At 48.5% G+C, this 12,115-nt stretch overlaps 2 protein-coding genes across 4 annotated transcripts in view; one reads left to right on the top strand and one right to left on the bottom strand.

Annotated features, from left to right (window-relative positions):
- The window catches only part of NT5DC3 (5'-nucleotidase domain containing 3), a 55,457-nt gene extending 51,047 nt beyond the window's left edge, over window positions 1–4,410 (top strand). For all 3 annotated transcript variants that reach the window (XM_030856202.2, XM_060307117.1, XM_060307118.1), the window contains one exon: window positions 9–4,410. In XM_030856202.2, the coding sequence (XP_030712062.1) occupies window positions 9–261 (253 nt within the window). In that variant the 3' untranslated portion in view covers window positions 262–4,410. The remainder of the gene's footprint in view (window positions 1–8) is intronic.
- A 1,924-nt stretch (window positions 4,411–6,334) lies between these two features.
- The window catches only part of STAB2 (stabilin 2), a 158,325-nt gene continuing 152,544 nt past the window's right edge, over window positions 6,335–12,115 (bottom strand). The window contains exons 68-69 of the mRNA XM_030856195.2: window positions 11,478–11,594; window positions 6,335–6,759 (exon numbers count right to left, since the gene is read on the bottom strand). Coding sequence (XP_030712055.2) covers window positions 6,709–6,759; window positions 11,478–11,594 — 168 coding nt within the window. The 3' untranslated portion in view covers window positions 6,335–6,708. The remainder of the gene's footprint in view (window positions 6,760–11,477; window positions 11,595–12,115) is intronic.

A 12,115-nucleotide genomic window follows, 5' to 3' on the forward strand; every position in this document is an offset into this window, starting at 1 on the left:
CTCTTCAGAGAAATGACCAAAGGTTCCTTCAACACCCAGTTCGGAAGCTTGTTCCGCACAGACCAGAACCCCACGTACTTCCTGCGGCGCCTGTCGCGGTTTGCCGACATCTACATGGCGTCCCTGAGCTGCCTCCTGAGCTATGATGTCAGCCACACGTTCTACCCCCGGAGAACCCCGCTGCAGCACGAGCTTCCTGCCTGGTCTGACAGGTCCCCGGCCACCAGGCTGCCGCTCCTGCAGGAGGCCCAGGCCAAGTAGCCAGCGGCCCAGGCACCCTGGGCACGAAAAGCCAGGACCGGCGGCGGCCCCGCACCGGGCAGACTTTGCATGGACGTGACTGTGCTTACGGACATGCCTTGTGATACCTATTTTGTACATTACGGAGGATACCCCCCAGCTCGTGAAGACAGGAGCTCGCAGCCCAGGGGGACTGCCTTCCTGTACATGTGGGGACAGCGGCTGGCTTCCTGTCAACACCCTGTGATCGCCCTTCTTGTTTACTAAGGTACCGCGACCGGCGTCAGATTTTCTGGGACGGGGAGGCTTCTTGATACCATCTCTGGATTCCAGCAGGTGACGTTTTGAAACTCTTCTTGACTCTTCCATGCAAAACGCACGGAAAAAGTGAACATTCACAGGCAGTGAAGGGGACCAGTGGTGTGCACCGGTGAACTTCTCACAGAAAGTTGATGTTTGAGCGAGCGCTGCGGTAGCATACCACTGTGTCAGCGGCAGAGATGGTCCCCAGACGGCAGCCGGTTCCCAGATATCTTCTGGTACTAGGGCTTTGGCACTCTGGTGCCTCACTTGAAAGCAGACTCAGCCTCTCTGGAAGTCTTTCGTGAGAAAGAACAAGGGGAGTTGCAAGTCCTTGGCCTTGATTGTCCTCAGTATCCGTGTCCCGTGTCCTGCCCCCTGCTGGGGAAGGACCATTGTGCCCCAAGTGATGGGCAGGTTCACTCTTTTCCCCAGAAGAGGTGGGCAAAGAGAGAAGAGCTTCTGGTTAAATTTCCAGCCAGCAGAACAGACTTTGTAGAATGAGGCTGTGAGAAATAAACAGGTCAGAAGACAAATGCCAGTGCATTTGTGTTGGGTCTCCCAGGAATTTATTTTAGCTGAAACTGCTACCTGTACATTGCTTGAATGTGATCGTTGGAGGACGGAAAATGAAACAAAAAAAAGTCCTCGTAATGAAGAGCCACGCCGTGACCCCTGCTGGCTGTGTTGTAGTCTTATTAACATGTGTATTACCAGAAACCGTCCTTGTTGGAGGGAAACGAGCAGATGCCTGTCTCTCCTGACTTGTCAGCCGAGGAGAGGGGCTTGAATCTAGCAGGAGGGGAGGGAGGTGGCCCTCTCCTCTTAGCCATCTTCCACCCTCTCCTCCTCTTAGATTGCTTTCCTGCCATGTTTGTATGTCTATTTGGGGAGTTTGGGTGGTTTTCTTTAGGTGTCTGTGTTAAAGGTGGGAGAGGATAAAGGACACTGAAGCTAAGAGAAACAGAGTTGGAAATGACCTAGCTGGCTGAGTGTTCCCATTTCCTTCTGAGGACAAGGCAAGGGACACGCATCCTTAAACCTAAAGGATGCAGGTACAGGAGGAAGGGGGCTTGTGGAGAGAGGGCTCGCGTATTCAGCGTTTTTAATGGATTCGTGTACGGAGTCAGTTGTTGATGAAATGCTCGCTTGGCCTTCCACAGGATACCTGCCGCAGTGTGGAAATTAGGTGAGTCCCATAGCACGCATTGTAATGCTGCTTGTTATAATGGGAGTGTGCTTGTGATATTTTCTTGTATTTAACTAAAATAGTGAAGGTGATTCTCTAGACCCAGTAGGCCCAATTAGCCCCCTTTTTCCTTCTAAATTTTATTTGAAACACAGCAGTCCGTTCCTTTTTCAGACAGCAGGAGGCATTTCGTTTGCTGTTTGTTAGCGCTCAGGGGTTTTACGCATCCGAGTGCATTGGAAGACTGGCGTTTCGGGGGTGCAGGTGGTGCCCAGAAATGTTCAGTGTTGGGGTCCTCAGAGGATACACTGGTGCTTTGGGCTGCTAGTTTCTGCTTTGGAGAAGCTGAGTGAGGAAGTAGGTATTATTTTAAAACATTTTCTTAGTTTTTATCAGGTATTCATTAGATATCTCCTAGGTGCCAGTGATAGGGTGTCTTGTTTACTCAAGAATGAAGTACAACTATTTTTGCAACCTGCTTTCATGTACATCTAGGTTAGGTGACCCAAGCCTGGGGGGAAGAAATAGATTTTCTGGGTGTGAATAATGAATTTTACGACTTATTACCGATGAAGGTTTCGGTCTGTGGGCCATGGTACGTGGCGGTATTGAGATCTCTCTGCGCAGGGCCCAACCGAGCACGTGCCCGGCAGATGTGAACCCGCGCTGGGGCCAGGACAGAGGCATTCTTGTCTGTGCTCAGTCTTAACTTGTCACTGTTGTGACTCAGCTGGTTTTCAGCACGATGCACTGCATTCTGTTCTTCCCGGTTTGTCCTCTGGTGCACACGCTTACAAAGGCATGTGGGTACAAGGGAAGGGAGTCTATTTTCTACCACTTAAAACATCAGTTTGGAAAGTGAACGGAATAAAATTAGTTTGCACATTAAAAAAATATTTTCCATTTTTAGCATCAGTTAGACTGATTTTCTCTGAATGATGTGAGCAAAAATTCCCAGCCCAGGGGCAGTCCTTGCCCCGCAAGGCTCACGTACCTGTAGCTGGTGGCCCTGGAAGGAACCTGCACAACTCGTTTTTCCAGGGTTGTTTTTAATAGATGAAACCTGGCTTTTAATATATTTTAGGAGTTTGTCTTAGAGCTCCCACTTTCCTCCTAACATGGCCTCTTTTTTTCTTCCCCCTTTTAAAAATTCTCTTCAGCTCCGTTAATGCCATCCAACGTAAACCACATGTTACTGATGCAGGCACATCTCAGACTGAATTCCTAGTCGCTTTGAAGGCATTGGTCCTCTTAGTGCAAAGGAGAAATGAAAAGTAATCTTTCTTCCTCGCTAATTTAGCTTTGGGTGACCTCAATAGCTTTCCCTCTCTTTTTGTCCCCAAAGGCCTCTAAAGTGGTAGAGTGTGTGCTAAATACTGGAACTGGATTCCACTCAGCGGAATGTTCACCTGCTGCACGCACTTGGGAGCCCTTGTCTCGAATGTGCTCTCAGACTACATTTGGCCAGAGGCAGGGTTCCTTGATTGCTCTCTTCAACTACTAGGGAGCCAACCCATGATCTGCCCTCTTAGTATTGATTTCCTTTTGTACCAGTTTTCTGCGTTAGCCTATGGGAGCTTGGTTCCAAGTTCAGCTAACCTTTAATACCCTAGTGGATTGAAGAAAAGAAAGGAAGTGAAGTTTCCCTAATGCAAGGTTCAGCAGACTTTTCCTGTAAAGGGCCAGGCAGTAAATACTTTCAGCTTTGCGGGCCATTTTCTGCGGCCCCTCTCTAGGACTGGGCCTGCCTGTGGTCCAGTACAGCATGGCTTATGAAAACAGGCTGCAGGCTGGATTTGGCCTTTGGGCCGTGGTCTGCCGAGCCCTGCTCTGATGGATCGTGTTGGTGGCAATGGCGAGATGACCTTGCTGAAAGCACGCAGATGAAGCAGCCCACAGTTGGGTGCAGCCAGTAGAAAGAAGTTCTGTAGGTAAGTGCGCCATGTTCCCCTACGAGCTACTCTCTGGGCATATTTACTTTTATGGCCAGTGGTAAAATACTGTGTTTCCAGCACACGGAACGACTGTCGTCGTGTAATTGAGCTGCCAGACTCGGCATTCATTGAATATACCTCTCACTGCCCTCATCTGTGATTGTGCTAGTAGCGTGTGATGGGCTTGGATGCCCAGAAGACCCTTCAGGACCGAAGGGCTTAATCCCCGCAGCTGCTGGGTGTGCTGCTGGCTTACCGTCTGCAGCTGTCAGTCCTCCTTGGGAGCTTCCCCTGCTGAAAAGTCCTGCCTCGGATGAGGATGTGGTCAAGCTCCCTCCCTGGAGCAACTCTGAAGGCCTTTCAGCTCCAGAGCTGTTGGGAGGGCACACAGCTGAGGCCTCTCTGTCTGCACTGCAGCCCAGCTTCCTTCCCATCCCCTCTCCCCTTCCCGGGTGTTGATCCCAAGGACAGTCCCTATCTCAGTGTCTGCTCTCCAAGGAACCAACCCACAGCAGTGCTCTGTACTTTTCTATACTGCAGGCTTGAACTCTGACTTAGGAAACTGTTTTTTTTAGTAGAATGACAGATTGTGCCTGTTTAATTAATTTCAGGCACAATGAATGCAAATTAGATAGACTTACTGTTTATTCTGAATGTGAATTTGCTATTTATTCTAAATGTTGATTTTACGTCACATGACTTTGAACTTGTTGCCAAATAAAAGTTTGAATTGTATTGTCCAGTTTATTCTAAGTCATCTGTTTTGTGTGCTTCAGTCAGTGGCAAAGCTGTATCACATTCTAATGTACCCCAGAAAGAGTATCCCTGAGAGCAAGGGTGAAAGATTTATGGTTCATTTCTCACCACCCTTGTTCTCCCACCCCCAGCAAAGCACACTTGCTTGTTTTCAGAGCTTGAGGACCATGTAACTAAGCCACGGAAGGAACATTGGTATGCGTTTGGCCTCAGGTGGGCAGCAGGTAAGCCACCTGGAATTTCTGTCTCTCACAGACTGTTCCCTCCTTGAGAACAAGGAGATGACAGTGAGCCACCTGTTTGTCTGCAGTCAAATTACCAGGGAAGCTGGAAATTGGAAGCAATGTTTTTAAGGGAAGAAAATACTGCATAATACTGAATTAGGAGTGCACGCTGTGAAGTCAGTTCACTGCTGGGTTTTGGATAAATTTATATTTTGAAGAGCCTTCTAAAAAACCTGAATTGTGTGTGTGTTTCAGCTTAATGTCCTTGACCTCTCCTTGTGCCAGGAACTTCATCTCATTCACTCCTCCCACGGATACCTGCTGTTTCTCCTCTTAATCACGTGCCTCTCTGTCCCTCTGATGGTGGAGTTGGTGGACTCACTAGTGAATCGGTCCCACGTTCCTTCGGAGAGCGAGTTTCTGGAAACCTGGCGTTGCCCTCATCACGGCACGTTGTCCGAGAGGAGGTGGTGAGTTGTTCCTGTGCCGGCCACGGGGGCTTCTTCCCTTTCCTAGAGTTGTGAGAAAGCTTCTGAGACCCTGGGGCTTCTGGACTTTGGACTTGGCTCAGCAGAAACCCTGATGATGTGGAACAAAGTCGTTTGGGTTGCGAGGGCGACGGAGAGGAGGGTCTGAGGTCTGCTCAGCCTAGAGCAGGGCTTCTCCATCCCCAGCACTGGCTCCTGAGCATGGCCAGTGCTACCTCCAGGGACAGCTTGGAAATGGGTGGTGGGTGGGCTGGAGGGTGCCCGGTTGTCACGGTGATGGCGAGGCCACTTGGGGCCTTTTGAGGGTGTGGTGGACATCCTGCCTTGCAGAGTCCTGCACGGTGCAGGCCTGAGCCTACACATCACTTGTGTAAAATTCCAGAACGTTTTCATACCCCCAGAAGAAACCCCGTACCTCTTAGCAGTTACCCCAGTCCCTAGCTGGCAACCACTCACTCACCTTTCTGTCTCTCTGAATTTGCCGATTCTGGACATTTCCATGTAGATAGAATCATACGGCATGTGGTCTTTTGTGTCTGGTTTCTTTCACTGAGCGTCATGTTTTCAAGGTTCATCCGTGGTGTTGCATGTGTCAGTACTTAGTTCCCTTTTAGGGTGAAATGCTATTTCATGGTGTGGCTAGACACACTGGTTATCCATTCATAAGTTGGTAGACATTTGGGTTGTTTCCACGTTTTGGCTGTTATGAATAATGCTGCTGTGTACCTACCTCTGTCATTTGTTGTGTGGACATGTTTTCACTTCTCTTGGGTCTGTACCTAGGAGTGGAGTTTCTGGATCACACGGTAGTTCTGTGTTTAACTTTTTGAGGAGCTGGGGGCCCCATTTTACATTCCCACCAGCAAATCAGGAGGGATCCAGTTTCTCCACATCCTTGCCAATACTCGTTATTGGCTGTGGTTTTGAGGATGGCCATCCTAGTGGGTGTGAAGTGGTATCTCAATGTGGCTCTCATGTCTTCTTCACACAAGCAAACAAAACAGAGTTAAGAAGCGTTCCTAAGGCAGATGGTGGCCAACTGAAAAGGCCCTAAGAGGCCGCAACAAGTTGGTTTTACCTTCAAAGTCTGACCCCTCCTGTGGCGAACAGTCGCTTTGTTTCCCAAAACACTGGATCTGTTTCATTGACTTTATTCTGTAACCAATACGTCAGCACATTTCACGTGCCAGACACTGTGCTGGGTGCTGAGATATAAAGACGAATAGGGAGGTCCCTGCCTTGGGGAGCTTACAGTCTAATAGGGAAATAAGACAAGGTCACTAGAGTGTTGGTCACTAAAGGGACACGGGAAGGACAGAAGAGAGTCAGGGAGGGAGCAGTCTCCGTGGGTTGGTGGGTGGATTTAACATGGTCCCTCACCCACAGAAACAGAATAATCCCCCAGATCAACCAAAGAGATGAGGTACGGCTTGAGTGTTTCATACTCTGAAATGTTAAAGGACCTTACTTTTCCCACAGGCAACTGGGGCTGAGGATTCACAGTTGACGGCCTTTCTGAGGCAGCGCCAGGGGCCCAGGCGGCGGCAGGTGATGTCTGGCTGGGGCAGGTCCGGCCCTCACAGTGCCCCCAGGGGGTCAGTGCTGTCCAGCTGCTGGTCTTCAGGGTCCTGGAAATGAGAGGTCTGTGAGCCACGCAGAGGGTGCAGGCCTTCTGTTTGTGAATCCTCCCGGGTCGAGCATTCTTATGGCTACTGGTCTGAGGCCTTGATGGGGTTCGGGACACGCCACCCCCAAACAAAGCACCTTGGCACATTAAATGTCTTAAACTGAAGGAATTTTTTAAAAATGGCAGAAGCAGGAAGGTCACTCCGACTCCCCTGCCCTACCCCCTTGCCTTTCTTTCCTGAAACAGGTGATAGAATTCCCACGTGAAAGATGCCCTCCCTGTACCAGGAGGAAAGAAGACACCACCACAGATGGGGAATCAGGGGACTAAAATCTGTACAAACAAACCTTGTTCACTAACCCTTATCTTCCCAGTGACTTCACCATTCACTACCCCTAGCGCCAAACCTCTTTCCCTTGTCAATTCCTCACACATCATCTATTGTCTAAAAGGTACAAAAGCTTCCTCTTCTGGTCCCTCCTTTGGGTCTTTGGTTTCTCCTGAAGGCTCCCAATGTACATGCTTTTGTCCTGTGAGTCTGTCTTTACCAGTTTACTTTTCAGGCCCAGCTAGGGAACTTAGGAGGGTCAAGGAAAACTTCTTCCTCCCCTACAGCCTAAAATATGATTCTTCCCTCAGTGCCTCGTGGACACACGTGTTGGGAGCGAGCACGGCTTCACACTGCTGTCCCACGGCTCATGGCATGGAGGTGAGGGCCCCGTTCCGGGTGCAGTCTCTGCTGTTTGAAGGTGTGTGGCCCTGGACAAATCATTTGAACTGTGCTGTAGTTTCCTCAGCTATAAAGAATCCTAGTAATATTTACCTGACAGGGAGGTGTGAGGATTAAATTAGATACTACATTAAGGAAGATTAAAAAAGCACCCCACAAAAGGTGGCTGTTACTCTGATTACAAAAAAAACTTTCCAGTTGAAAATTCATCCTGAACTAGGGTCTAATCAGAAGCCACAGTCCAGAGGCAGCCACTCTGAACCGTCTGCTGTCTGTGGCTCTGATCAGCACTGAAGTTTTATTAATTCGCATCATGGATGTTCATGCTGTCTAGATTGACGCCAGATAGTCTATAGGCAATGCCCGCTCCCTCAGTATAAAAGGCATGAGAATCAAGCACACTTGGGGCTGGTATCCTCAGCTTGGGATTCCCATAACTGGAACATTTTTGCCACCTGGTTGAATGAGAAGGGTTGAGCTGAACCCTGCATCTGGGATACTCTCTCACCTGCCTCCGGCGGGTCTTTCATGCACGGGGCTCATGGAGAGCATTGAACAGGATGTGTAATTTTTTCCCCCTTGCTTTTAAAATGAGGTTGATTTCAATATCACAAGGCTTACAGAAACAGACTATCAGTAGATGCAGTTTAGCTGAACTTGCCCTTGCAATTTGGACTGGAAACTTTTAACATGGGTTTGATTGAAAAAACAGAATTTATGATCTGGTTATTTTTCAATATTGCAGACATATTAAATCTACCACAGGCACTAAGAACCATGGGATATTTGCATTTGGTTCACTGCAGAAAAATAGTAACAAATGTTGCACTCTACATGCTTACAGTGGTGCAATAAAGTACTGTAATGTTTCAGTGCCAACTTACAGAAATTCAATACAGCTCCTGCCCCGTGGAGTTGGGGTGCGTCACCCTCCCAACGTGGATGTGTTCACCACCGTGTAAGCTCCCTGAATCCCCTACTATTGGGACTTTATGGATGAAGATGGGAGTAGAAGGATGTGAGCTCACCTCTTCTTATGAAAACACCAAAATCGCAACTAACTGCTGAACAACCATTGACAAAAAAACACTGGAACCTACCAAAAAAGATATCCTACATCCAAAGACAAAGAAGAAGCCACGATGAGATGGTAGGAGGGGCACAATTGCGATAAAATCAAATCCCATACCTGCTGGGTGGGTGAACCACAAACTGGAATATAATTATATAGCAGAGATTCTCTCATAGGAGTGAAAGTTCTGAGCCCCACATCAGGCTCCCCAGCCTGGGGGTCTGGCAATGGGAGGAGGAGCCCCCAGAGAAACTGGCTTTGAAGCCCTGCAGGGTTTGATCGCAGGAATTCCACAGGACTGGGGGAAACCAACTTCACGCTTGGAGGGTGCACACAGGACCCAGGGGAAAAAGCCGTGACCTCATAGGAGCCTGGGCCAGACCTACCTTCTGGTATTGGAGGGTCTCCTGAGGAGGTGGGAGGCGGCTGTGGCTCACTGCGGGGACAAGATACTGGCGGTGGTAGTTCTAGGGAGTATTCATTGGTGGGAGCCCTCTTGGAGGCCGCCATTTTCTCAACCAAGACGTGACGCCACCCAACAGCCCGTAAGCTCAGCGCCTCTGGCCCGACAACCCAGAGGGTGGGGATACAGCCCCACCCATCAGCAGACAGCCTGCTTAAAGCCTTCCTGAGTGATAAACACACCCTCTGACATGGCTGCGGCCACCAGTGGGACAAGACCCAGCTCCACCCACCAGTAGGCAGGAACCAGTCCCTCCCACCAGGAAGCCTGCACAGCCTCACCCAGGGGGCAGACAGCAGAAGCAAGAACTACAACCCTGCAGCCTGCGGAATGGAAACAGCAATCACCCAAAGTAAGACAAAATGAGACAGCAGAGGAATATGTCCCAGATGAAGGAACAAGATAAAACCCCAGAAGAACAATTAAGTGGAGAGAGGCAATCTACCTGAAAAAGAATTCAGAATAATAATAGTAAAGATGATCCAAGACCTCAGAGAAAGAATGGCGGCACAGATTGAGAAGATACAAGAAATGTTTAACAAGAACCTAGAAGAACTAAAGAACAAACAGAGATAAACAATACAATAACTGCAATGAAATATACACTAGGAGGAATCAATAGCAGAATAACTGAGGCAGAAGAACGGATAAGTGACCTGGAAAACAGAATGGTGGAATTCACTGCTGCAGAACAAAAGAAAGAAAGAAAAATGAAAAGAAATGAGGACAGTCTAAGAGACCTCTGGGACAACATTAAATGCACCAACATTTGCATTATGGGGTCCCAGAAGAAGAAGAGAGAGAGAGAAAGGACCTGAGAAAATATTGGAAGAGATAATAGCTGAAAAATTCCCTAACATGGGAAAGGAAACAGTCACCCAAGTCCAGGAAGTGCAGAGAGTTCCATACAGGATAAACCCAAGGAGGAACATGCCGAGACACATAGTAATCAAATTGACAAAAATTAAAGACCAAGAAAAACATATTAAAAGCAACAAATAACATACAAGGGAACTCCCATAAGGTTGACAGCTGATTTCTCAGCAGAAACTCTTCAGGCCAGAAGGGAGTGGCATGATATATATAAAGGGTTGAAAGGGAAGAACCTACAACCAAGATTACTCTACCCAGCGAGGGTCTCATTCAGATTCGATGGAGAAATCAAAAGCTTTACAGACAGGCAAAAGCTAAGAGTATTCAGCACCACCAGACCAGCTTTGCAACAAATGCTAAAGGAACTTCTCTAAATGGAAAAGAGAAGGCCACAACTAGAAACAAGAAAATTATGAATGGAAAAGCTCACCGGTAAAGGCAAACATACAGTAAAGGTAGGAAATCATCTGCATACAAATATGATTATCAAAACCAGCAATTATGAGGAGAGGAGAGTGCAAATGCAGGATACGGGAAATGCATTTAAATTAAAAGATCAGCAACTTAAAACAATCTTGTTTATATATAGACTGCTGTATCAAAACCTCATGGTAACCACAAACCAAAAATCTACAATACACACACACACACACACACACACACACACACACACACGGATTTTTTGGAGGCTTCCTCACGTGGGTATGATTGATTATTAGCTGTTTCTAGCCCCTCTCTCCTCGTATAAGGGTGAAGGGTAGGGCTGAGAATTCCAACCTTCTAATCATGGCTTGTCTTTCTGGTGACCAGCCCCCATCCAGGAGCCCACCCAGAAGATCGTCATCACAACAGAAGATGCCCCTAGTGTTCTTATCACTTCGGAAATTACAAGGGTTTATGAGCTCTGGGGCAGAGACCAATATACATTTTCTCTTATCTCCCTCCTAGCTTCTCAGTCCAGACCCGGTGATAAATTACAGGCAGGGCAGTATCTTCCACATTCAGCGTGAATGGGGTGCCCTGCCATGGGGTTAACGTCGGTGGAGGTTCCGTCTAAGCTCAGGCGTCACTAACTCTAGAAACAAGTGGTCCTTTCCTGGAAGACCAGAGCAGAATATGCTCCCCGAGATATAAAAGACCTTATCAAAGAAGCGTAGCTCCTAAAGCAAGCCGCAGCTCTGACAACAGGCAAGAGTCCTGGGCAACATTGTAAATGTTGAAGCAGTTTATGTCTTAACTTTGCGCCTGCTGCCTCGTCAATGTTTGTGGCAGAATTTGGCCCAGGATTTCTTCTCCTTGTGACCTCTCACCTGGTCACGAGGTAGGGGTTGGGCAACCCCTAGTTCTCCCCTGCCTCTAACTGTTGGACGCCTCTGCCGTCCACCCAAGAGAGCTCAGAATGCTACACAACTACACGGCTTCACCCAGCTCACAACACTCGATTTTAGGCTTGTTGCCGGGAGACACGTTCTAGTAGTGAGAGAGATTTCTTGGTGCAGAGCTTTCCACTGAGATGTGCTGAAAGACATCGTTCCCCTGCCCCCCAGCTGAACCTGTTCCTAGATAAAAACACACACTCACCATGAAGGGGTCGTAGGAAGGTTCTGGGGTTGCTGAGGCTGTGTTCTCGTACATGGGGTTCGAGATATTCTCGGGCTGCTGCTTGCCGAGAGCTGCCACGTCGATATCCTCTTCCGACTGCTCGGAAAGACAAGCACAGGGCTGAGCACCACCGAGTCCCCGAGGCAGGAGTGTCTCTTCAAAATTGGGGGGTAAAGCAAGCCACCCCCCGCCCACCTCCGGGAGCTTTTTCCTTTTCCTTTTATTGAGATCTGACTTACATATAATATCATGCACCAATCTTAAATGTTCAGTTCAATGACTTCTTAATACGTCCCCCCAGGTATGACCACCACCCAAGTCAGCATATAGGGCATCTCCATCCCCCCCAGGAGGTATCCTCATGCCCCTCGCCCGCCAATATCCGGTCCCACCCAGGGTAACTGCTATTCTGACTCCTGTCACCTGGAGTGGTTTTGCCTGTCCTTGAACTTAGCATAAAAGGAGTCATACAGCACGTGCACTTTTGCTAGATGTGATGTTTTATAAATCATGTATATGGTGCTGATAAATACACAGGCTGTCTGCCAGAAGGAAGTGACCTGCTGCCTGGGGGCTGCTGGTAACCCTGGTCCCCAGTGTCTCCCCAGGGTCACCCC

This window comes from Globicephala melas, chromosome 10, assembly GCF_963455315.2.
Source record: "Globicephala melas chromosome 10, mGloMel1.2, whole genome shotgun sequence".
NCBI classification, from domain to species: Eukaryota; Metazoa; Chordata; class Mammalia; order Artiodactyla; family Delphinidae; genus Globicephala; species Globicephala melas.